The 25,087-nt window shown below is 41.7% G+C and overlaps 2 protein-coding genes across 2 annotated transcripts; both read left to right on the top strand.

The window, feature by feature from the left end:
* The first annotated feature begins 657 nt into the window (after window positions 1-657).
* Window positions 658-21,684, top strand: LOC111954460 (cAMP-dependent protein kinase inhibitor beta-like). The gene is made up of 3 exons (XM_023974230.2): window positions 658-860; window positions 18,741-18,900; window positions 20,827-21,684. The coding sequence occupies exons 2-3, from the start codon at window positions 18,768-18,770 to the stop codon at window positions 20,913-20,915; spliced, it is 222 nt and encodes a 73-aa protein (XP_023829998.1). The 5' UTR covers window positions 658-860; window positions 18,741-18,767; the 3' UTR covers window positions 20,916-21,684.
* A 1,292-nt stretch (window positions 21,685-22,976) lies between these two features.
* LOC111954577 (fatty acid-binding protein, brain) lies at window positions 22,977-24,753 on the top strand. The gene is made up of 4 exons (XM_023974422.2): window positions 22,977-23,135; window positions 23,291-23,463; window positions 23,899-24,000; window positions 24,473-24,753. Exons 1-4 carry the CDS (start codon window positions 23,063-23,065, stop codon window positions 24,521-24,523), a joined length of 399 nt encoding a protein of 132 aa, XP_023830190.1. The 5' UTR covers window positions 22,977-23,062; the 3' UTR covers window positions 24,524-24,753.
* The last annotated feature ends 334 nt before the right edge of the window (window positions 24,754-25,087 follow it).

Raw genomic sequence — 25,087 nt, 5'->3', positions numbered from 1 at the left:
ACTCACAAGACCAACGGACATGGAACAATAATCAACAAGGACAATGGGGAACAGAGGGCACATGTATACACATACTAATCAGGGGGAATGGGAACCAGGTGTGCGTAATGAGACAAGACAGTCCGGGGTTGGTGGTAATGATCCAGTTCAGTGACGCCTAGAAGGCTGGTGATGTAGACCTCAGGAGCTGGTGAACAGAGTGTCAACATCAGTACCGGGGGAATCCGTGACAATACAGAGTACTGGGGACTCCTTACTCCCCCACTTCATTCACTGCAATGCAATACACGGTGTATGGGATACTTTTTGGGTCGTAGAGAAATACTTTTCTACTTGTCTCAGCTAAATTGGGGTGGGAAATACTCAGTAGGTCCTCTACTAACCAAATATGTGTAGTTCTGGAAGGGGACTGTGTCATACATATCCAGCAGCACTTCGTTCTCCACCAGCTCCACAGCCCAATGCAATACACTGTAATAGACTGTACATGGGATACAGAGAGAAAACTTTTCTAGCTGTCTCAGCTAAAGTGGTGTGGGAAATACTCAGTAGAGTCTCTACTAACCAAATATGGCTTTTATTTGGAAGGTTTCTTAATTTCCGAAAGAACGTGACGTCATCATTTGTGCTGCTGGCAGAATAATAGCTCTGTGTGATAAAAAAAAAAAATATCGTTCTGTGTGATGTCACCGCGGCGGAGATAGTTATCCTCGCACTAGAATAAAGAGAGTAGAGGAAATCACGATGAGGGCAGACTGTGTGCACCGAGTCCTATCCATGGGTTGTCGATGGTGAAATATCTATTTCGTTGGAGCGCAATTAAATAACATTCTCGTAACAACCATTGTTCTACACATTGGGTAAGTAGGTGTCACAATATTTCTTATTTTGGCAGGTTTCTCGTCGTCAGGTTGTTGCCAAATGCCGACAAGTAGCCTACAATCTGCTGTAGCCTAATTTATGGGCAAGTTATAGGTTACAATTTTTAATTCAGCTGGTTATTATTGTCATCGCTTGCTGTTGAAACCTGCAGCCAGAAAATGTTGGTCATGTAAATTCAACACATGACCATGCCGTATGCAATGTCATGCATAAAGGCTACAATGCACAGATGTGTGAGAGCAACCTTTTTGGCAATTGATGGATCCGTTGCACATGTATTCCATTGTTATGGAAAAACATATGTTGTATGTGATGCAGAAGAATATCAACGAATATCAGTCATACATATGCCACTTGGGATTGATTGATTATCAGGATCATTAAAAGGCATATGCTATTAATTGATCATAAATGCGTTTTATTTGAATGACACATCCTCCTCTCCTGTCATCCCCAATGATGTTTGCCTTTGATGGCTATTGAATACTTGAAAACCCTGCATACCTCTCTCAAATACAATGGTCTGTCCCTCTGTCTACCTGTCCGTCTACCTGGTTGATTTTCTTTAATGCAATAAATAGCTTATTTCAATGACCTGACTGCAGTGCAATCACTAGGAACAAACATGATCATATGAATCAATGTTTCCTTATACCTTTTGTTGATATTCTCCTGCTGATTAAATAAAGCATGGTCGTATAAACATGGGTCTTGTCTATTGAATGAGCTGTTTACGATGAATGTGAGTCAGCCAGCAGCTTTCTTATCACAAAATTCAACCCTATGGTTTAAAATAGTGTTTGGCCTTCATGCATCATGCAGTAAGATGTTGTAGTTATGGTGACCTCCAAGCACTAGGTTTATTATTGGTTGCAGCATGCATTTCGTGCCAGTGCTCTGACTCTCTAGCTCCTGCTGATTAGAGGGTAAGCACCATGTTATTCCCTCCACACCCACCATCATCTACTGTACCAGTCAACACCTGCCCTGAGAGACCACATGCCTGGAAGAATAATAAGCCAGCCCGGGGAAATATGTTGATTATGATATGGAGAAAGAAGAGATTGCAGACACATTCTAATCTTAAATCTGTCGACTGCCTACTCTAGTCTTTAGAATCCTGTGTAACGTAATTTCCAGACCCTCTCGTCTGACCTTCTCCATCATCAAATCAAATCAAATGTTATTGGTCACATACACATGGTTAGCAGATGTTAATGCGAGTGTAGCGAAATGCTTGTGCTTCTAGTTCCGACCGTACAGTAATCTCTAACAAGTAATCTAATAATTTCACAACAACTACCTTATGCACACAAGTGTAAAGGAATGAATAAGAATATGTACATATAAATATATGGATGAGCGATGGCCGAACGGCATAGGCAAGATGCAGTAGATGGTATAGAGTACAGTATATACATGTGAGATGAGTAATGTATGGTATGTAAACATTATATAAAGTGGCATTGTTTAAAGTGACTAGTGATACATTTATTACATCCAATTTTAAATTATTAAAGTGGCTTGAGTCAGTATGTTGGCAGCAGCCACTCAATGTTGGTGATGGCTGTTTAACAATCTGATGGCCTTGAGATAGAAGCTGTTTTTCAGTCTCTCGGTCCCAGCTTTGAAGTGACTATGCATATATGATAAACAGAGAGTAGCAGCAGCATAAAAGAGGGGTTGGGGGGGGCACATAATGCAAATAGTCCGGGTAGCCATTTGATTACCTGTTCAGGAGTCTTATGGCTTGGGGGTAAAAACTGTTGAGAAGCCTTTTTGTCCTAGACTTGGCACTCCGGTACCTCTTGCCATGTGGTACGAGAGAGAACAGTCTATGACTGGGGTGGCTGGGGTCTTTGACCATTTGTAGGGCCTTCCTCTCACACCGCCTGGTGTAGAGGTCCTGGATGGCAGGCAGCTTAGCCCCAGTGATGTACTGGGCAGGACGCACTACCCTCTGTAGTGCCTTGTGGTCAGAGTCCGTGTAATTGCCGTACAAGGCAGTGATGCAACCAGGCAGGATGCTCTCGATGTTACAGCTGTAGAACCTTTTGAGGATCTCAGGACCCATGCCAAATCTTTTTAGTTTCCTGAGGGGGAATAGGCTTTGTCATAGGTTGTTATTCTGGCACCACCCGGCTAGGTCTCTGACCTCCTCCCTATAGGCTGTCTCGTCGTTGTCGGTGATCAGGCCTACCACTGTTGTGTTGTCTGCAAACTTAATGATGATGTTGGAGTTGTGCCTGGCCATGCAGTCGTGGGTGAACAGGGAGTACAGGAGGGGACTGAGCACGCACCCCTGGGGAGCTCCAGTGTTGAGGATCAGCGTGGCAGATGTGTTGCTACCTACCCTCACCAACTGGGGGCGGCCCGTCAGGAAGTCCAGGATCCAGTTGCAGAGGGAGGTGTTTAGTCCCAGGATCCTTAGCTTAGTGATGAGCTTTGAGGGTACTATGGTATTGAACACTGAGCTGTAGTCAATGAATAGCATTCTCACATAAGTGTTCCTTTTGTCCAGGTGGGAAAGGGCAGTGTGGAGTGCAATAGAGTGCATCATCTGTGGATCTGTTTGGGCGGTATGCAAATTGGAGTGGGTCTAGGGTTTCTGGGATAATGGTGTTGATGTGAGCCATTACCAACCTTTCAAAGCACTTCATGGCTACGGACGTGAGTGCTACGAGTCGGTAGTCATTTAGGCAGGTTGCCTTTGTGTTCTTGGGCACAGGGTCTATGGTGGTCTGCTTGAAACATGTTGGTATTACAGACTCAATCGAGGACATGTTGAAAATGTTATTAAAGACACCTGCCAGTTGGTCAGCACATGCCCGGAGCACACGTCCTGGTAATTCGTCTGGCCCCGCAGCCTTGTGTATGTTGACCTGTTTAAAGGTCTTACTCACGTTGGCTACGGAGAGCGTGATCACACAGTCGTCCGGAACAGCTGATGCTCTCATGCATACCTCAGTGTTGCTTGCCTCAAAGCAAGCATAGAAGTCATTTAGCTCGTCTGGTAGGCTCGTGTCACTGGGCAGCTCGGGGCTGTGCTTCCTTTGTAGTCTGTAATAGTTTGCAATCCCTGCCACATAAGACAAGTGTCGTAGCTGGTGTAGTATGATTCAATTTTAGCCCTGTATTGACGCTTTGCCTGTTTGATGGTTCATCGGAGGGCATAGCAGGATTTCTTGTAAGCTTCCGGGTTAGAGTCCTGCACCTTGAAAGCGGCAGCTCTACCGCTTTTAAGGTGCGGGATATGTTCGTAAACACACCAGCCAGCTGGTCTGCGCATGCTCTGAGGACGCGGCTAGGGATGCCGTCTGGGCCGGCAGCTATGCGAGGGTTAACACGTTTAAATATTTTACTCACGTTGGCTGCGGTGAAGGAGAGCCCGCAGGTTTTGGTAGCGGGCCGTGTCAGTGGCACTGTATTGTCCTCAAAGCGAGCATAGAAGTTGTTTAGTTTGTCTGGGAGCAAGACTTCAGGGTCCGCGACGGGTCTGGTTTTCTTTTTGTAATCCGTGATTGACTGTAGACCCTGCCACATACGTCTCGTGTCTGAGCTGTTGAATTGCGACTCTACTTTGTCTCTATACTGACGCTTAGCTTGTTTGATTGCCTTGCGGCGGGAATAGCTACACTGTTTGTATTCGGTCATGTTTCCGGTCGCCTTGCCATGATTAAAAGCAGTGGTTTGTGCTTTCAGTTTTGCGCGAATGCTGCCATCAATCCACGGTTTCTGGTTGAGGAAGTTTTTAATATTCACCATGGTTACAACATCACTGATACACTTGCTAATAAACTCGCTCACCGAATCAGCATATTACGTCAATGTTGTTGTCTGAGGCTATCCGGAACATATCCCAGTCCACGTGATCGAAGCAATCTTGAAGCGTGGAATCAGATTGGTCGGACCAGCGTTGAACAGACCTGAGCACGGTCGCTTCCTGTTTTAGTTTCTGTCTATAGGCTGGGAGTAACAAAATGGAGTCGTGGTCAGAATTTCCGAAAGGAGGGAGAGGGAGGGCTTTGTATGCGTCGCGGATGTTAGAGTAGCAATGATCCAGAATTTTGCCAGCCCGGGTCGCGCATTCGATATGCTGATCAAATTTAGGGAGCCTTGTTTTCAGATTAGCCTTGTTAAAATCCCCAGCTACAATAAATGCCGCCTCAGGATATGTGGTTTCCAGTTTACATAGAGTCCAATGAAGTTCTTTCAGGGCCGTCGAGGTGTCTGCTTTGTGGGGATATACATAGCTGTGATTCTAATCGAAGAGAATTCTCTTGGTAGATAATGCGGTCGGCATTTGATTGTAAGGAATTCTAGGTCAGGTGAACTAAAGGACTTGAGTTCCTGTATGTTGTTATGATCACACCACGACTCATTAATCATAAGGCATACACCCCCGCCCTTCTTCTTACTCTAGTCTTTAGAATCCTGTGTAACGTAATTTCCAGACCCTCTCGTACAATCTGTCTGACCTTCTCCACCATACTGTAGTGTAAGTGTCATTTTAACATTCAAACAGTGCCACTCAGCTTGGACCAGGCTGTTGTTGTCTACTGACTGCTGTATTTTCTAAAGAGGATACCAAAAGTAGAAATGAAATGTTGTTAACGCATATCCAGAGTGACAGATGAAGTTGCAGGGGACATAGCATTACAACCCCTCTGCTTCCTCTGGGCAGCACTGACTCAAATAGACTCAGAAGGGTGCCCCTTCACCTCACAACACTGTGTCGTTATCATTATTCTCTGGAAAGGTAAAGAGGAAGGTGAAGAACGCTGCTACCCTTTTAACATTAGTGGTGGGGTTTGTCTGTCCCTAGCTGGCTGCTGTCTATAGGCTTATATTCCTGCTAACTGGAGCTTGTCCGGTGTTAGATATGCAGTTATTCCTATTCATTATTCATGTGAACTAGTGTCATACATCATCTGCCAGCCTGTCACTCAGGATCTAAATCTCACAGTAGGTAATTCCAATATGGTCAGTCGTGACTGTACTTTAAAAACATCTATTCAGTTAATGAGCTTAGGAGGATCCAGGTGCGTCCCATTTGTATAATCCTCTTAATTGGCTGTGTTGATGACAGAGAATTAGCAATGGTGTCTGCCTACTAGGATGTGTAATTGCACACATGGGAATGAAAAGTGCAGTTTGGTATCACTTATTTTCCTGTTGTCACATTGTGTCGTGTCTACACATAGTTTTTCTCAGGCACGTCTGTTAAAACAAATGCGAAGAGAAACTGTGCCTGTTATTGTATCAAACAAATAAAGTGTAAGGTGTAACTAAATCAGTTACAGTGTTTGATCGAAGACACCCCTACCTGAAAGCCCCAGAGACCAACATAGTCTTTTAATTAAAGATGGTGTCTGAAGGGATTAGTCAGGTAAACACTGACAATAGGTGATATTTCAATTTGGACATCCTTAACTACCTGCGAGCTGCGACTCAGGAAATACTTTTTGTAACAGTTGTAGCTCACTCTGTTTGAAGTCTTTTTTTTCATCAAGTGTCATCAAGGCGCCTGTGATTGTCTTTGACAGTTTCTGTGCTGGTATTTCACTGGCAATGCCCCAGGAGGGATCCTTTTTCCCATCATTCCTCTCTTCTGCCTGGCTCTCTCTCAGCTCAGTCAGCACCACAGTAATTGGCTCTTGTGAAACCGGCTCAGTTTTAGCACATAGCCAAGCATGCTCTCGCTCCTCTCACTGTTGAGTCAATAAAATTATCACAAATCGGTCCCTCTGTGGAAGACTAACAGGTCCTTGTGGGGGTGGGGGGGTATGTATCAAAATCTATCATATTGGCATTCTGGACCACTCTGCCAGAGACAGAACAGCTTGCAGAGACTGCTGCACACATATGTTCTCTCTGTGACATATTGAAAATAAGACTAAACTATGTATTGGATGTATTGCTAATGCTTTATTCATGCTATTGGGTCGCATTTAGCCCTTTTTAGCCCCTTAAACCTCTGGCATTTTGGTAATGAAAGGAGCCATGGGTTAGGTGGTTAAACAACAAAACAATAAAATCCCATATTGTTGTGTTTATTTTGTGTACTGTAGTAGAGTGTTAAGGTCGTCCCCTGGATTAGGTTTTTGGAGTAATTCGATCTTTTTGGGATTAAAGCTCCATTACACTGTTGTTGCCACGCTGGATTAGGATCCAAATGTGCTGATTGGCCCATCGACCCACTGTGAACCGCAGTATTCCTCAGAGGTTCCTACCCTGTGGGTATGTCCATGTTCATCCGCCTGTATCTAAATCCCTTTGGGTCACCAGCTGCCAGTTTGTCACTGACAAGAGGACAGTGGAGTACTATAATGTTGCAGTGCCAGTATTGCATGATACACATGCAGGAACCCCATGAGTGCACTTAGCTCTCACTGGTAGTGCCAACAATGATGCTACTCTAGTCTACACAGTGCAGTGGTGCATCCCAAAAGGAGTGATTTTAAGACCACAACAGAGGTTGCGTTCCTTGTTCCTAGGGCCACAGGTGGCAATCCATACCAGACATTGATTGTCTTTAAAGCACAGATAAACTACATTGTAAATCTGATTATTACCATACACATCATTCACTTAGCACACACAATGCCGGGTGAAGAGCCCCACAGACACACAGCTCTGTGGCCTAATCCTTATCTTTATCCAGCCTTGTGTAAAGTCTGAGTTTTGGGCCAATAAAACGACCAGGATCGTGTTATCTTAAATCACTGGATTTGAACTTAGTTATCACAGAGGMTAAAAATAAACCTCTAGCAATCTAGGCTGTACTCGTCGCTCTGCTTTATATCCTGTGTTACACTCTGAAAATAAAACTGCGGTTGAACAAGACACTGTATGATCAATAACAAATATGAGATAGACCGCCTAGCTGTCATTGTTTGGCCACAACCGACCGCACAACTGCCTGGTAAACACTTCAACAAGGAGGATGCTTTTTTCTAGACTGCCCTATGTGATTTGGCACTATGAAATGGCACTCATTTCCTGCTAAACAAACTGCCTGTCTGCTAATGTAGTCTGTGACACAAATGGGCCGATATAAAGACAAGGGTTGCATTCAGGAAGTGTTTGTTATCAACCTCTGGCAGGAATTCTCTCTGATGTGAAGAAACAAATTATTTATTAAAGCCCATGATAATTAAAAGGGACGATTGTTTCTCCTTCCATGTGTAATACACCTTGTTAATCTGGATTGTTTTAAACATCATTTCTGTGGAAATTGGAAAGAGAAGTATTGATTGACTTATTATGAATGAGGGTCTGTAGGCCTACTACAAATGTATCTATATCACATGAAGCCAAATAGATACACTACATGGCCAAAAGTATGAGGACATCTGCTCGTCGAACATCTAWTTCCAAAATCATGGGCATTAATATGGAGTTGCTGCTATAACAGCCTCCACTCTTCTGGGAAAGCTTTCAACTAGATGTTGAAACAGTGCTGCAGGGACCATAAAGCCACAAGAGCATTAGTGAGGTCTGGGACTGATGTTGGATGATTAGGCCTGGCTCGCAGTCGACGTTCCAATTCATCCCAAAGAGGTGTTTGATGGTAGATGTCATGGCTCTGTACAGGCCAGTCAATGTCTTCCACTCCGATCTCGACAAATAATTTCTGTATGGACCTCGCTTTGTGCATGGGGACATTGTCATGTTGAAACAGGAAAGGGCCTTCCCAAAACTGTTGCCACAAAGTTGGAGGCACAGAATCATCTAGAATGTCATTGTATGCTGTAGCATTAAGATTTCCATTCACTGGAACTAAGAGGTATAGCATGAACCATGAAGAACATCCCCAGACCATTTTTCCTTCTCCACCAAACTTTACAGTTGGCACTATGCATTGGTGCAGGTAGCGTTCTCCTGGCATCCGTCAAACTCAGATTCATCCATCGGACTGTCAGATGGTGAAGCGAGATACATCACTCTTTAGAACGCGTTTCGACTGCTCCAAAGTCCAATGGCGGTGAGCTTTCGACCACTCCAGCCGACGTTTGGCATTGTGCATGGTGATCTTAGGCTTATGTGCCGCTGCTCGGCCATGAAAACCCATTTCATGATGGCCCGACGAACAGTTGTTGTGCTGACGTTGCTTCCAGAGGCAGTTTGGAACTCGGTGGTGAGTGGTGCAACAGGACAGACGATTTTTGCACGCTACGCGCTTCAGCACCCAGCGACCCCGTTCTGTGAGCTTGTGTGGCCTACTACTTCGCGGCTGAGGTGTTGTTGCTCCTAGACTTTTCCACTTCACAATAACAGCACTTACAGTTGACCGGGGCAGCTCTAGCAGGGAACAATTTGACGAACTGACTTGTTGGAAAGGTGGCATCCTATGACAGTGCCATTTTGAAAGTCACTAAGCTCTTCAGTAAGTTCATTCTACTGTCAATGTTTGTCGATGGAGATTGTATGGCTGTATGCTCAATTTTATACACCTGTCAGTAACAGGTGTGGCTGAAATAGGTTAAATCCACTAATTTGAAGGGGTGTCCACATACTTTTGGTCATGAAGTGTAGGTGAGTCACTATAACTCTTTGTAGTGAATGCCTGTGCATGTGTACAAATATACACAGTACAATATATGAAGATTTCCTTCAAATATGCTTATGTCATTAATTATTCAATTGTATTCACTCTTGCATGAGCAAAAAGAGCTGTTTTCCATTCATAGGGTCACTGTCAGTCAGAGCACTTAATGGTGAGGCCATCATAGACCTGCCAGAGAGAGGAGTTACAGTGTTGGTGTGCGTGCATGCCTCTTCTGGCAGGTGTGTGTAATACATTGGCTTTCAGGTGCATTTCCTCTCTCTGAGTCTTGCTCTCCCAAACATTAAACTCCTCATAAATCTTCTCAAGGTGATTTTTCAACAAAGCGTGGAGGAAGACGGCCTTCTCAAAGTCACAGGCTGCTTCCTGAGGGAGAGGGTCATAACTTTTAAGCTACTCTTGGCAACACGATGGGTCACAGCTTCAACCAGCATCTAAGATGTGCATTAATTGTAATTATAAACTGGGTGGTTCGAGCCCTGAATGCTGATTGGCTGAAAGCTGTGGTATATCAGACCGCATACCATGGGTATGACAAAACATTTATTTTTTCAGCTCTAATTACGTTGATAACCAGTTTATAATAGCAATAAGGGGTTTGTGATATATGGCCAATATACCGTGGTTAAGGGCTGTGTCCTACACTCCACGTTGCGTCGTGCGTAAGAACAGCCCTTAGCTGTGATATATTGGCCATATACCACACGTCCCTGGACCTTATTGGTTAAATATAGCTTTGTTCAGTTTCAACCCAGCAAACCAAAATTGGTTCTGTCAACATTCCCAGAACATTCATTATGTTGCCCCAAAAGTTCTAATAATACAAAAAATGATGGTTGTGCTGATGATCATACAATGTTTGTATAAAAAATTTGCCTGATGTTGCAAGAATGTTTCCAGAACACATTTTGTTATTACGTTGAAACCTAAACAACCTTAGGGGAATGTTCTGTGGTGGCTGTTACAGATGTTCTGCACAACATTTTAGTGAATGTTAGGAGAACATTCCAAGGATATTTCATTTAAAACATTTTCTGGGAAAAAAAACATTTTGTTATCAAAAACATTATTTTTGACATTATAATGTTTTTGAGATGTCATCATCCTAATGTCAGATAACACCATAACTAAATATTAATGGGAATGTTAGCTAATGTCCTGGGAATGTTCCCAGTTTGCTGGGAACATACTGTTTGGTGTGAGAGGAATGTAATTGCTGCTTTTTGGTTTGGGTATTTCTACATTTTGTGGAACAATTTTAGGCATCCAGAACATTTTCTAGATATAATGACTTAGGACTTGTGAAAAATGCGTTTTGTTTCTGCAAATGCTCAACGTCAATAAGATATCAATGTATTGTATGTTTTCTATAAATTGCCAACTTAGCCATGTGCAGCTGTTTTCAAAAGCTATTTTGTTGTGGAGTCTGGCTTTCTTCACTTCAAAGCACGTAAGAAGATATCCAATTGACTATCCAGTTCAAAGGATTTGAGTAAAGCCTGGAGGGATTAGCTTTGACCAGCGCTTTCAGTGTGGATAACCATTTTATGTGTGCTATCAGGAAGAGAACTGAATATGAAGGTGAATAAGACAATGTTTTGGTCTGCATGGAAAACATCCGTATCTGTTTATTGCATTATTACGTTGCATTTTCTCTTCTATGGATATTTTATGTGATGTTCTGATTACAGTATTTTAGTGCTTATGATTTATGAGTTATATCATTATAGCTGATTGTATTCGCTAGCTGTCTGATTTACTGGTGATTATAATCAGTCCTGATTGAGATATACTGTACGTCTGGCTTGGTCTGCATTAGTGAGTCACGTCTTCAAAACTGAAGGAAAGCAAGATGCCACCTCCGATTTAGTCATCTACATTGTCTGAATAGGCGATAGCCTTCAACATGGTAATCGGTTTTAATAGCTTACATTATCTACTATGAATCATGGTGTGAGTCAACACAATAAACATGTGTGGTAGGCATGTTATGACTGAAAGGTTTTATATCATTACTGAAAAGATGTTGTGGTTCACTTAGATGGTGCATGACTTCTATTCCTGATCTGCTCTGTGAAATCCCTGGTAGCAATCCAGAGACGGGATATGGGGAAGAGGGACGGTGTCTCCCAAAACACTGCTGGATCCCACAGATTCACTTTGGCATCTCCTGCCATTGAAACAACACTTCAACAGCACAGCCCATGCAGTCTTCTTGTGCACCATGATCATATGTGCATCCTAAATGGCACCCTAGAGCCCTCCAAATGGCACCCTAGAGCTCTCCAAATGGCACCCTAGAGCTCTCCAAATGGCACCCTAGAGCCCTATGGGTCTATCAATCAGGCTTGGGAATCTCTCCATTGGAAGTACGCTGGAGGAGCCTTACTCAGTGACTTTTGAGCGCACTGAAGTCACTTGTTAGTTTGGTGCTCTGACATTTGAACAACCCTGGGAGGTGTATCCTCTAAAGCCCATTCAGCAGGAGGTCGCCTGTCCAAATATAGCCCTGTATTGAAGAGGAGAGCTCTCTTCTCTTCCTGGCTGCTATGGGAGACATGTACTTAATTAGCCTCCCTATGTTTCAAAATATGGAGGTAACTTTGTAGGCTTTGTTTCAAATGACGTCTTTCCAAAGCAAAAGGACAAATAGCAGGAAAATGAGGTGGAAAAAACAAAGGAAGTATTGTGGCCTCCCCCACTGGGATTTATTTCTGAATAGAAGAGGTCCAATGAGCAGTGTAACATGATCAGATGGGCATTTGCTGTCAGAGGCCTTTATAGTAACACATGTAATGCTGAAATAACATTGTCTCTGCAAATATTGTACTGCTGTGATGAATTTAATTGCATGTTTTTGCAATGTAATGTGTTTTCTTATCAGTTACATAAACAAGCATTACGCTCCTGCAATATTCAAAGAGATTTTCTCCATAAATGGCTATTTATTAGCGTGTTTGTTTGTGTTTTATTTATGTTCTGCAGTGCCATTGTCAGAGGTTGTCACAGTATTTTTAGGTTTGCCAGGCGTCCTCGGTGCCTTGGTGGGGTCTCTCTGTGGTGGCCATTTTATCTGACCGCTCACTTGGTCACATGCTGCCCTTTTGAACAGAGGGGTGCTGGGAAAAGCCTTTGAGCCTGCTGAGAGGGACACACCGAGGACGTGCTAGCCTTCCACACTGTCACTCACAGCGGCGTCAACAGCTACCACTGGGTTGGATAAAGATCCCATAGGGGAAAGATAAAATACTATTGGATGGCCATCTCCCAGATATAAATAAGGCACTGTCTCTTGGAAGGCCATTTCTCTTTTTTGTAGTAGAGTATCTGGGATCTGGAAAATCAATGTTTTCAAGAATACCTCAGTGGATAATTCGATAATGGTGCCTGATCAATGATATAATTTTATGATTTGCACTGCTATATGACAGGGTAACAGTGGGAGTAACAGTGGTGGTGGAGAGGCAGGCAGTTCCCTATGCTCTGTGAGCAGGACTCTTGTGTTTGTGTGTGGCTACAGTTATGAGAGGCCCTGACCCACCAGGCCTTTCTGAATAATGAACAGTCAACTGTTCATTCACAATGCTGCCATATGACTTCATTCCTTGAAGTTTCCCACTGAACACGGCTCATTATCGGACATTGGGAGCTCTCTCTTCTCTCAGTGGAGTGAAAGGAAGAGGGGGACCCAGGGACAGGGTCCTGATTGGGCCGTGGTGGAGGCGTCTCAAGCCTCTTCCTCTCTCCATGCAGCTCATCCACTTATCTCTGTCACTTTAAGCCTCCTGGGAATCGGACATACGTATACTGTCGATTAAAAACTTATCACAACAATGGCCTTCATGACAGCTGGTTGAATGTAATTTATGGGGGACTATGCGCTAACAAATTAAATTTGTCACCTAGAGAGAAAATACTACAGAAGGTTCTAGAAATAGTTGGTTGAAATAGCATTGAAGTTTTCTACGTTCCTTTATGAGTACATGCACATGTTGACACTGCACCCCGTGTCTCATCTGAGCTGTTGTAAAAGCTCCACTTTCCCTCACTTATCAATCCTTTTACCATCAATCATCAATCAATCAAATTTATTTTATATAGCCCTTCGTACATCAGCTAATATCTCGAAGTGCTGTACAGAAACCCAGCCTAAAACCCCAAACAGCAAGCAATGCAGGTGTAGAAGCACCTTACCACAATGGAGAGCTTATAAAAAGGTGCTATCTAGAATTTAAATGGGTAATTCAGCTGTCCCCACACAAAAACCCTTTGAAGAACCCTTTTAAGTTCCATTTAGAACTTATTTGGGTTCCATGTAGAACCCTCTGTGGAAAGGGGTCTACCTGGAACTTAAAAGGTTTCTACTATGGGGACAGCCGAATAACCCTTTTKGAACCATTTTGTAAAAGTGTGCAGATTAATAGGCAGTGGGGCTATTGAAAGCTTGTTAAATTCTCCATAGAATGGGAGGCTATGAGGAGGATAAATGAACCTTGTGGCTGGCAGGGTGTGCAATGCTGGTGATGAGTGGTGGTGGATGTTTGAGCTTCAAGGTCAGCCTAGCCCAGAGTAATCAGCGATTTCACATGGCATGGTTCTCTTTCAAGCCATTGTCACTGAATAAATTGGCTGGGGCGGCTTTGCGTGTTGTTTGCTGTGCACAGGAGGCTGACACAGGAGGCTTCCATGGCCATTACCCTTATCACACTCGGCCAAGCTGCTCTAGGTCATCACTCCACATTGGTCCCACCAGCACTGATGGACAGAGGGAGACTGTATACTGTTTCTGCCTTTAGTTCAAGTGACACTAAAATGTCAAAGCTTTGATGACAAAGGTTGTGAGAGCAGACTACATGACACAGGGGCACAACTTTGGTTTTATAAGTGTGTGTGTGTGGGGGGGGGGGGCATAATATGGAATAACAGTTTTTTGGTTACTACATGATTCCATATGTGTTTTTTCATAGTTTTGATGTCTTCACTATTATTATACAATGTAGAAAATAGTCAAAATAAAGAAAAACCCTTGAATGAGTAGGTGTGTCCAAACCTTTGACTGGTACTGTATAAAAGCCTTGATGTCGCTGAAATGGAAGACAGCTCTCTCTCTGTTGTTGACTAAAATAAGTGCATGTTTTTTTAGAGATATTCCACATTAATGTTTGCAGTTTGTAGCCTAACTGTTACCTTTTTTTAAGGTTTTTGTCAAGATTGTCCATCTTTATCAAAATGTAGTTCTGGCCACCTTCGATGGAGAGATGTCAGTCATCTGGGCTGGGCTCATTCAGTATATTTGTCCTATACTTGTCCCTTCAATCCCACCCCCCACTAATCGCAGAAGAGATCATTGAGCATTCCTAGAAATAGACATGAACATTTCTCTCCAATAACAACTTCTTGAGGTCCTAGGTGGTTGTTCAGTATTAGAAGGATGATGTGCTGCTCCAATGTTATTTAGGATTAGGACAGATCAAGACTGGATTAGCAGTCTTTGTTTTAGAGGGGTTGTTATTAGGTCATGTCTGTGTTGAGGTGTTGACTTCAAAATATTTGACTTCCTTCTTTGCATACTTTCGAGGGGAATATGTTTGCTGATTAACTAGGATATTTTAGTCTTTAGTGGTCTAAACTGTGATCCTTTCTGATTGTGATAACATAAGCCTTTACACACCTACACCTTTCAACCCACATATGCACATGATGCTTTACAACGCCCTCTTTGCTGCACTGTGTGAGCAAGCTCAACAGTACGGAGATAAGCTTGTGTTTCTAACAGCAATGGGCGGGCGATGTTCTCAGTCAAACACACACAAGCTGATGCCTCCCTCTTGCCTTCTGGCACTGGACTCTCTCTCTCATTGGCTGCTTGGCACAGGGGCCTGCTGGCAATGCACACAGCTCCTTTTATTCCAGTGGACATAGATGAGTGGAAGACTGCGAGGAGAATGCCAACACCAGTTCCTGCTGCTTCCACTCTGCGAGGGCACTGTGGGTTCCACTGCTACCCAGAGACTTCTGTTGTATGGACCGAGTCCAAATAGAGCAGTCTATCTGTAGTCACACACAGTTATGGATGCATGTGTTTAGCAGTGGGCCTTTAAACACACTCCTCAGAGCATCTCAGCACACACAGGGCCTTTAGGGCCACACTGCTTAACCAGCACAACACGTATTCCAAAGCTGGCCACAGATAAAGGAGAGGGAGCCATGAGGATTAGAGGGCCCATTTAAGAAGTGTTTTTCACCTAGTGAATGTTTACATAACACTAAGTCAAGACAATTACATTTTTGGTCAAATGACCCTGCTTGGCTCTGGCCCCTATTCTGACTAACGTCTCCCCCTGATTCCATCTTTCACCGGTGCCCCAGGTGTTATGCTGGAGCCCTGTTAAAAATAGTGACAAAGCTAATGCAAGAATCGCCTGTCTTGACTAAGGGGGTTTTGATTCAATTCTAAATGTTGTGACATTCAGCGAGTGCTTATCGTCTACGGGACTGATACTTGGAGGTGATGCACCGTCTGTTGAATGATGACTAGATCGTTTTTCTAGTCACTGTCTCTTCTCTCTCTGTGTGTTGTGTGTGTGTGTGTGTGTGTGTGTGTGTGTGTGTGTGTGTGTGTGTGTGGTGTGTGGTGTGTGTGTGTGTGTGTGTGTGTGTGGTGTGTGTGTGTGTGTGTGTGTGTGTGTGTGTGTGTGTGTGTGTGTGTGTGTGTTGTGTGTGTAAGTGTGTGTGTAAGGATGTAAATGTGTGTGTGTGCACAAATGTGTGTTGTGCATGCACGTGTGTGTGTTGTGTTCTTGGAGGTAGGATATGTTTTCTTTGGAAATGTATAGGGTGTCTAAATGTGTGTGGTATAAAGATAGTGAATAGGCCAGGAGAGACTGTAATCCATTGAAAGATAGTGAATAGGCCAGGAGAAACTGTAATTAAATCTCTGAATATGTTTTTTTTTGCATTAATTAAGCAACAAGAGGGAATGTTTAACATGCACAGTAGATTTGTAATTTAGTCATTCAGTACTGTACTGCTGTGAAATGAGCCCCCTGCTGGTCAAATTGTATACTGCATTGCATATTATTTTAAGACTTACTGGTTATCTGTCCATTACTACATGGGGTCTCATAATGTAAAAGGCAAAGTTGTATATTTTAAGGGGAAATAGAGCTGCAGTAATGACATGCAGGAAAGATTGCATAACACATGGTTAAGTATTGATCACATGTGTACCAATGCCCCTGTAGTAATAAAGTAGTACCAATCAATAGCCATTAGGTCAAGGTAACGAAGGTCCTGGATATTTAGACTAGAGCTAAGGGACCAAATGTCCTTACAGCAGGGTATTGAGGCAAGCAGTGCTCTTTGTGAAAGCACTATGGTCTGTTATAGTGCTCATATTATGGTTCAGTATGTAGAGATTTACCATACCGTACTGTACCAGGGTTGAGGAGAAATTCACTACCTCTTCTAGTCTTTTTAAGAAACGTTTGTGTGTTGAAAATGCCTAACCACTTGCATAATCTATTTGCATACACTTCAAACAGACATACAGTACCAGTCAAAAGTTTGGACACCTAATCATCCCATGTTTTTATTTGATTTTTTTTACAATTTTCTACATTGTAGAATAATAGTGAAGACGTCAAAACTATGAAATAACACATGGAATCCTGTAGTAAATAAAAAAGTGTTAAACAATTCAAAATATATTTCATATTTGAGATTCTTCAAAGTAGCCACCCTTTTCCCTTTCCCTTTGCCTTGATGACAGCTTTGCACACTCTTGGCATTCTCTCAAACAGTTTCATGAGGTAGTCACCTGGAATGCATTTCAATTAACAGGTGTGACTTGTTAAAAGTTATTTTGTGAAATGTATTTCCTTCTTAATGCGTTTGAGCCAATCAGTTGTGTTGTGACAAGGTAGGGGTGGTATGCAGAAGATAGCTCTATCTGGTAAAAGACCAGATAGAGTCCATATTATGGCAAGAACAGCTCAAATAAGCAAATAGAAATGACAGTCCATCATTACTTTAAGACATGAAGGTCAGTCAATGTGGAAAATTTCAAGAACTTTGAAAGTTTATTCAAATGCAGTCTCAAAAAACCATCAAGCGCTGTGATGAAACTGGCTCTCATGAGGACCGCCACAGGAAAGGAAGACCCAGAGTTACCTCTGCTGCAGAGGATTAAGTTCATTAGAGTTAACTGTACTTCAGATTGCTGAAGAGTTCATGTAACAGACACATCTGTTTTTGTTGTCTCTTGGTGTCATTCAGATAACTCTTATTAGATTTTAAATTTTAAATTTAATATAATATGTTGTGTTGTTCTTGTCTACTACTGTTCTGTACTTTTTCATGTATTTGTAAGTTTTATGTGGTCCCCAGGAAGACTAGCTGCTGCATGTGCTGTAGCTAATGGGGATTATAATAAGCTAAACTAAACCATACCATTCCATATAGATTTAGTTAGAAGCATGAAACTTTCACAGTCAAAGAATTCTTCTGATAATTATCATTAAAATAATAGGCCTATTACTGATTATTATATGTACATGTGTCACGCCTGCTCCCACTCTTCCCCCCTGGCGCTCGAGGGCGCCAGACTCCCCAGCATTGCTCACTCCTGCCACCATCATTACGCACACCTGCCTTTCCCCTGTCACGTGCATCAGCGATTATTGGACTCACCTGGACTCTATCACCTCTGTTATTACCTTCCCTATATACGTCTGGTTCCCCGCTCTGTTCCCTGCTTCAGCATTGATTGTCGTATGTCCTTGTTAACCCGTGTGCCCGACGCTGTGCCTGTCTTGTTACCTGTTAGTTCCTGATTAAATGTTGACTCCCCGTACCTGCTTCTCATCTCCGGCGTCGGTCCATACAACATGTATGTGTTGCAGCATGCACAATACATTCATTACCTTTGTAATGTGCACAGATATATTCTGTTGTATTGTAATGTGTGACGGAAAGCTTGTGTAATGAGTTTCATAAACTGGGTGGGTCGAGCACTGAATGCTAATTGGCTGAAAGCCGTGGTATATCAGACCATATACCATGTGTATGACAATGCATTTATTTTTACTGCTCTGATTACTTTRGTAACCAGTCTAGAATAGCAATAAGGCACCTCGAGGTTTTGCGTCGTGCCTAAGAACAGCCCTTAGCCGTGCTATTTTGGCCATATACCACACCTCCTCGGGCCTTATTGCTTAAACATAACACAGTGTTATCAACCAGGTACAATATGTTTAGACATAAATTACACTTTGTTGTTGTGTTCCAGACTAAGCTATGAGAACAGGGCCCAGCGATGACTGATGTGGAGCCTGTTGTCACTGATTTTGCAGCCACGGGGAGGACTGGCCGGAGGAACGCTGTACCTGATATCGCTGGGGCAGGGCCTGCTGACCTGTCAGACAAACTAGCAGAGCTCTCTGTTGTAGGTGGGTAGTGAAATTTACTATCAATTACATGCAGTACTTGATTACAAAGTTTCTGCGATATTTACAATAATTTACATACGCCTACAGTACATGATTGCATGCTTTCACTCTGTTATGGATTAAGATTAATTGTACTTTGAATTGTAATTCAAAGTATTTTCATCTAAACATTTCAATTCGAATTTGAATCAGTTTATTTCAGAAATAGTATTTTGTGAATATTAAAGATGGTACTCTATCTGTTTTTTTTTATCATAGTAGTACATGCAATTTTCCATAACAATACTTATCTGTATCTAGCCATTATGGAAAAAATGTGGTGGAGCAACACTTAATAAAGCACTGTCATTAAAGAAACTCTTTACTCAGATAGTTGAGTGCTTTTGTGAGGCCCTGCCAGCCCAGTACCCATCACCATTATCAAGTGTCTTCTCTGGACAACCAGCTTTCCATTAATCAACCAGGGTTTAATGGGAAGGGCATCTGGACATTAACAGAATGTAAAATGAACCACAGCTTTAACTGTTTAAATGCAAACAAATGAAAGAATCAGCCATCTTCCTCTATTAGTTATAGCCCAAAGGCTGTGAGGGAAGTTTGGAAAGGGCTAACTATCTATCAGTGAGGGAAAGCCCAGGAAGTTTGGACTCCAGGAATAGTAGCTGCTGTCTCGGTTATATACTAAAGCCAATACACATATTGCTTCATAGGCAGGAGGGGAAGTCGTTGTTAGTTGGAGGCCTCTGTTTATGTATAATTTTTTTACTCAGCATTGCTCCCTTTCACTTTGTGGCTGCAGTGTTGCACCCTTCAACTATAACGACTGGTCCATTGAGCATTAATGTACGAGTCAATAACAAGATTATGCACACACACGGTTGCACACATGCACAAACACACAAACACACACACACACACACACACACACACACACACACACACACACACACAGACAGACAGACAGACAGACAGACAGACAGGACCAACAAAGACAGACAGACAGACAGACAACAGACAGACAGACAGACAGACAGACAGACAGACAGACAGACAGACAGACAGACAGACAGACAGACAGACAGACAGACAGACAGACAGACAGACAGACAGACGACAGACAGACAGACAGACAGACAGACCACAACATACACATACACACACACATACATACACATACACATACACATACACATACACATACACATACACATACACATACACATACACATACACATACACACACAAACACACACACACACACACAGAGAAACACAAACACACACAGAAACACAAACACACATAAGAGCTCAAATGGTCAAACAATAGCTGTGTGTGAAATTCATCTCCTTCTGTTACTCACATTGGCCTTTTCATGACTTGATTTAAGCAGATTTAACCAACCAGCATCATATACTGTAGATCCTAATGTTGTAGAGGGCATGAACCAGATATATCACAGTTGCGTGCAATTTGCAGTATAAATCCCCTATAAAATACAGAAAGGAATTGTCTGTCAAGAAGCAGTCTGTGTTGGCTCATTTTCCCTGAAGACGGTCATCTCAATGATGGTGAAGGCTCTCTGTAGAGTAATTCAAATTGACAGTGTTCAAAACCGTATTAAAATGCTGAATATGAACAAAGCAGTTGAGTTGTGAGGATCTGTGTTAAGTTTAGTCTCTGTTGATATTCAAGGTGTCCGCCTATGTGCTGAGGTTGACAATCTCATATTCCCTTCATCTGGTGAAAGCAGATACTGTATCTTCCATGTCTTACAAACAAACACAAAATATGGGAAAGTATACGCTACAGTTTGGATTGTGAATGGAACGCAAACATTTTCAACTAATTTACGTACATGGGCAATGAGGCATTTTCAAAGATATGTTCCTGACTGAAATGATGAATGTTGCTCTTTGTGTTTCTCAGATGATGGAGGAGAAGGCGGAGAGTGCACGTCCTCTGGAAGCCCACCGAATTGCCCTATAGAGGGTGAGGAGAAGGCGGAGGGGACGTAATAGGGCTGTGGTCTCTAGCTAACTGACTACAAGAGAAGATGGAGAACAAGAGAGAGACTGGCTCTACTATGGCGCGCTTCTCCTCAAACAAACCCCATTGACTAGACAACTGTAATCGTCATGCACTGTGCTATGCAATGTCAGGACACCGACGATGGAAACTTAAATAGTTGGGTGAAAAAGGGAGAGCGCTATAAAAAAGAAAAGGCTGTTTCTTTATAAGTTAAGGGGGTATTCGTTCAAGATTACCCATAATTCATTACATGTACTGAGAATGAAACTGCACTTATGTCCGGTTCATATTAGCATATGAAGTGAACTGGTGAAGTGGCATGACTGAAAAATGTCATTTCTTATTTGAGCAAGAGGGACTTGTACATACGTTGCATACAGAGCTATTCCAATGAAAGCATTTTTTCTCAGAATGTCAAAATGTAGTTGCAGGAATGTTTATATTTGCACAACAAAATAATAAACATTCCATTTGGTGATGTAAGTCAAATTTGTATCTTACAATTGTTGTTTATTAGAGCACTACAGTGCAACCTCTACTTTGTGTGTTTTTTTACTGTTAAAATATGCATAGTTAACAACCGAGTTATTAGAAATAAAAAATATATATGTATTTTTGGGCAGTAAATACAGTTTTACATTATAGTTGCCACCCATTAAAGATGCATTTCAATGTCCACTGCAGCTAATAAACATAATGCTTTATATACGGCATTGTGGTAAATATTTTTCAGATGCTGTAATAAAAAATTAAATAAGAATTGTGTGTTGTCTTTGTACAAGAGAGGCATCTCATTGCACAGTGAAATTGATACCAACCTACCTTGTTTAATCAGTGGCAGTAAAATGGGGATTACATTGTCTCTCCTACTCTTTCTTAGTCATCTGCAATAATACAGTACATCAGCAGAGCTTTTCTTAGCCATGGAACCAGAGTATTGTTGTGTGTTGTTTGCCACGAATGAAAGGCTACAATACCTTGAAAAATGTAATCATGTTGTTCGTTTTTGTAGATGTAATTTATATCTCCTTATATTGTACCACAGTATCTGGTGGGGACTGATTTGGCCAGAGGAGGGCACCAAACATGTCTTTCACACCAACATGAATGGATCTTTTACAAAATCCACTGGCAAATATACATTATATTTTTTTAACACCTTTTTTATTGTCATGAAATATAAAGCAACTTACTAACTGAGTATAGCTATTAAACAATACATCAAGGAGACATATTTCTTCAAATAGGGATTATTCATGCTACTGTAATAATACATATACCTTCTATTAAACTACACATAAAAAGCTCTGTATCAAATTTCAAAGCTCTTGGAAGCAAAGCACTGAACATTATGCTGAAAATCTTTAGTTAAAAAGATGATTTTCTCCTAATGGTATTCATACATGCATAGCATATGTTGTTATCATATATTTAATCAGAATAGTCCAAACCTGATCATGCTATGGAATAATTACAGTATCCACAGCCTACCCAATAATATGTAAGACATAAATGTTAGATTTTTTACTTTCCTTCAGATTTAGGATAATTTAAAATGAAGAACTATCTTTGCCTAAAACAAATACATTGGTACTTGAATGCACACAGAATGCATAATAACTGTCCTCAATGCAGAAAGCCCATGGGACTGTTAGAGTGGATTAATCCACTTAATGACAAAGATTTGTCAAACAAACTCTGATTCCAGTTGGGTGGTTTTTCAGCCCTAGATCTGACACATTCCATTTACCGTCTGTCTTGCAGAGCAAGGACAGTGGCTAGTGTAGCTAGTATGTTTACTCTAAGTCACAACAAGACTGATCTGCAACTGCAATCAATGCACAAGCAGTTGATAAATAATATGTGTATTTTGCAATAGGTGTGTCAAATCATGGCATGGCATATGCTATGTAAAGTGAAAATCAAAGCATAGCTTTACAAGCTCTCAACACCAATCAGAAGACAGAAAGTATCTCCTGAGCCAATGGGAAGTAAGTATCCACCCCCTACGAGCATATTAATAAGCCCCAGACAAATAATGAAGGTTTATGTGAAAAAGCTCATATTGACTCCGGCACCATCTGTATCAACTTTACCTCAGTTCTCTTATTGCACGGTCCTCTAACTCTTCATCATGGTTGATGCCTTCTGTGCCACCTGGAAACTGGTCGACAGTGACAACTTCGATGAGTACATGAAAGCACTTGGTAAGTTTTCATGACTTTACAGTTATAACCTAATAATAAGAAAAGTTATTTATTACCTGTATATTTGTTCAATGACATAATGTACAGTAGTTCGCGTCAGGTGATTCATTTTGCATGATCCCACCTCTCATTGCCTTTTTTCATTACTTTCACAGGTGTTGGTTTTGCAACAAGGCAGGTCGGAAATGTGACCAAACCAACCGTTATCATCGCAAAAGAGGGGGACAAAGTGGTCGTTAAAACCCAGAGTACTTTCAAGAACACTGAAATATCCTTCAAACTGGGAGAGGAGTTTGATGAAGCCACTGCAGATGACAGAAACTGTAAAGTAAGTGCTACAATATGGGATTTTTTAAAAGGGATATATGCACTGGACACTGCACTTGAATATAGGCTTTGTCAGCTAGAACAGCTCTTATATTTTTCCCTGGGTTGGTTTGAGGAACCTGTTAAAGAGCCCAGTCCAACGTTTTCAGTTATTGTTTCCAGCGTTTAATAAGGCATTGACTAACATGTTTACTTGACAAATTTCATTCAATTTGTTTATATTTAGCCGCATTATGAACATCATACATTTTGGTCCAAAATGACTTTATTACAAATATAAGCTATTTGTAAGAGCAATATGATCTGGATTATGAAACATTGGAACTTTGGAAGTATTGCATTTATGTCTTCATAGAAGTTACCATAATATATTGTAACTATATTTAACTTGTTGTTGAGAGCAATATTCTGACATATTTGTCCCATCTGGTTGCAGTCCACTGTGAGCTTGGATGGAGATAAGCTTGCTCACGTTCAGAAGTGGGACGGCAAGGAGACCAAGTTTGTGAGAGAAATCAAGGATGGAAAATTGGTCATGGTAAGAGCCTTCCTAAATGTATTCTGAAATTAGAATTCCTGGGTAATATGGATTTTGAAACAAGGTGATGGGGAAGCAAGGCTACACTAGTACTCGTACTAGTAATGGCGTAGAGGGTATTTCTATGCTGAAAGCCTTTGTGCTGAAGCTGGTATTGCTGAGCATAGTAGCATAGTTCTCAGTGTAGAGATATGTGCAAATAAGTTTAAAAAAATTCCATGGTCCTCATCAGTTTAACATTATGACTCTAGTTTTACATTTCCCACAAATTGTAGGAGTGACCTCTAATAGTCCAAATTACGCAACTTTCAGTTCCAGTCTGACCTGATGGGATATAGGAACTGGACTCTTATTTTAAGAGTCCATCAAGCAACATCTTACTTTTCATGATTATGAATGTTATTTATACTGTATTTCATGTTTGATATCCTCAATGCACAGAGATGTATTTGTTATTTTATCTCATTCACAGACTCTTACATTTGAAGACATTGTCGCAGTGCGTACCTATGAGAAGGCATGAGCTGGGAGACATCACTAGTTAAATCATTTGAGTCCATTTTACTGGACTACAGCCAAGAAGTGTTTTGTTTTTACTGCATGCTGACCTTTGCACTTCATCCTTCCAAATGTTTTACAACATGGGCTGGAAGTCTTTTTTGTAAGACATTTTTATATATGTTTATTTGGTGATAGCTCATCATTTGTAAACCTGTGTGAAACATACTCAAATAAAAGAACATGCACTCAAAATTCTATATGTTTTTACTCTATTATGTAAATGACTGTTTGATACCCATTGTTGTGCAATTTCCTCAACGTCCACATATTCACTCACTCAAGGATTGGGCATGCCTAGTAACAGGTGTCTGCCACAATGTATTCATGTCATGACTATTCGATACAATATATCAGCAGAACTCAAGCTCACATGCCTTGGAAAACCATGTTGTAAAAGTGTTGCGAAGGGGCATTTGTCTGTGCGGCTGTGTCTGCGTGCACCAAATATTATTTTGTAGAGCTGCGCCGGCGAAATCAATAGAGCTCGCCAGCTCGTAATCCTAAAATACGCAAATGATTTACTTAT

The sequence above is a fragment of the Salvelinus sp. IW2-2015 genome, linkage group LG28 (assembly GCF_002910315.2).
Source record: "Salvelinus sp. IW2-2015 linkage group LG28, ASM291031v2, whole genome shotgun sequence".
NCBI lineage: Eukaryota > Metazoa > Chordata > Actinopteri > Salmoniformes > Salmonidae > Salvelinus > Salvelinus sp. IW2-2015.
The sequence above is the reverse complement of the archived record's forward strand: the minus strand, read 5'-3'. Positions and strand labels throughout refer to the sequence as shown.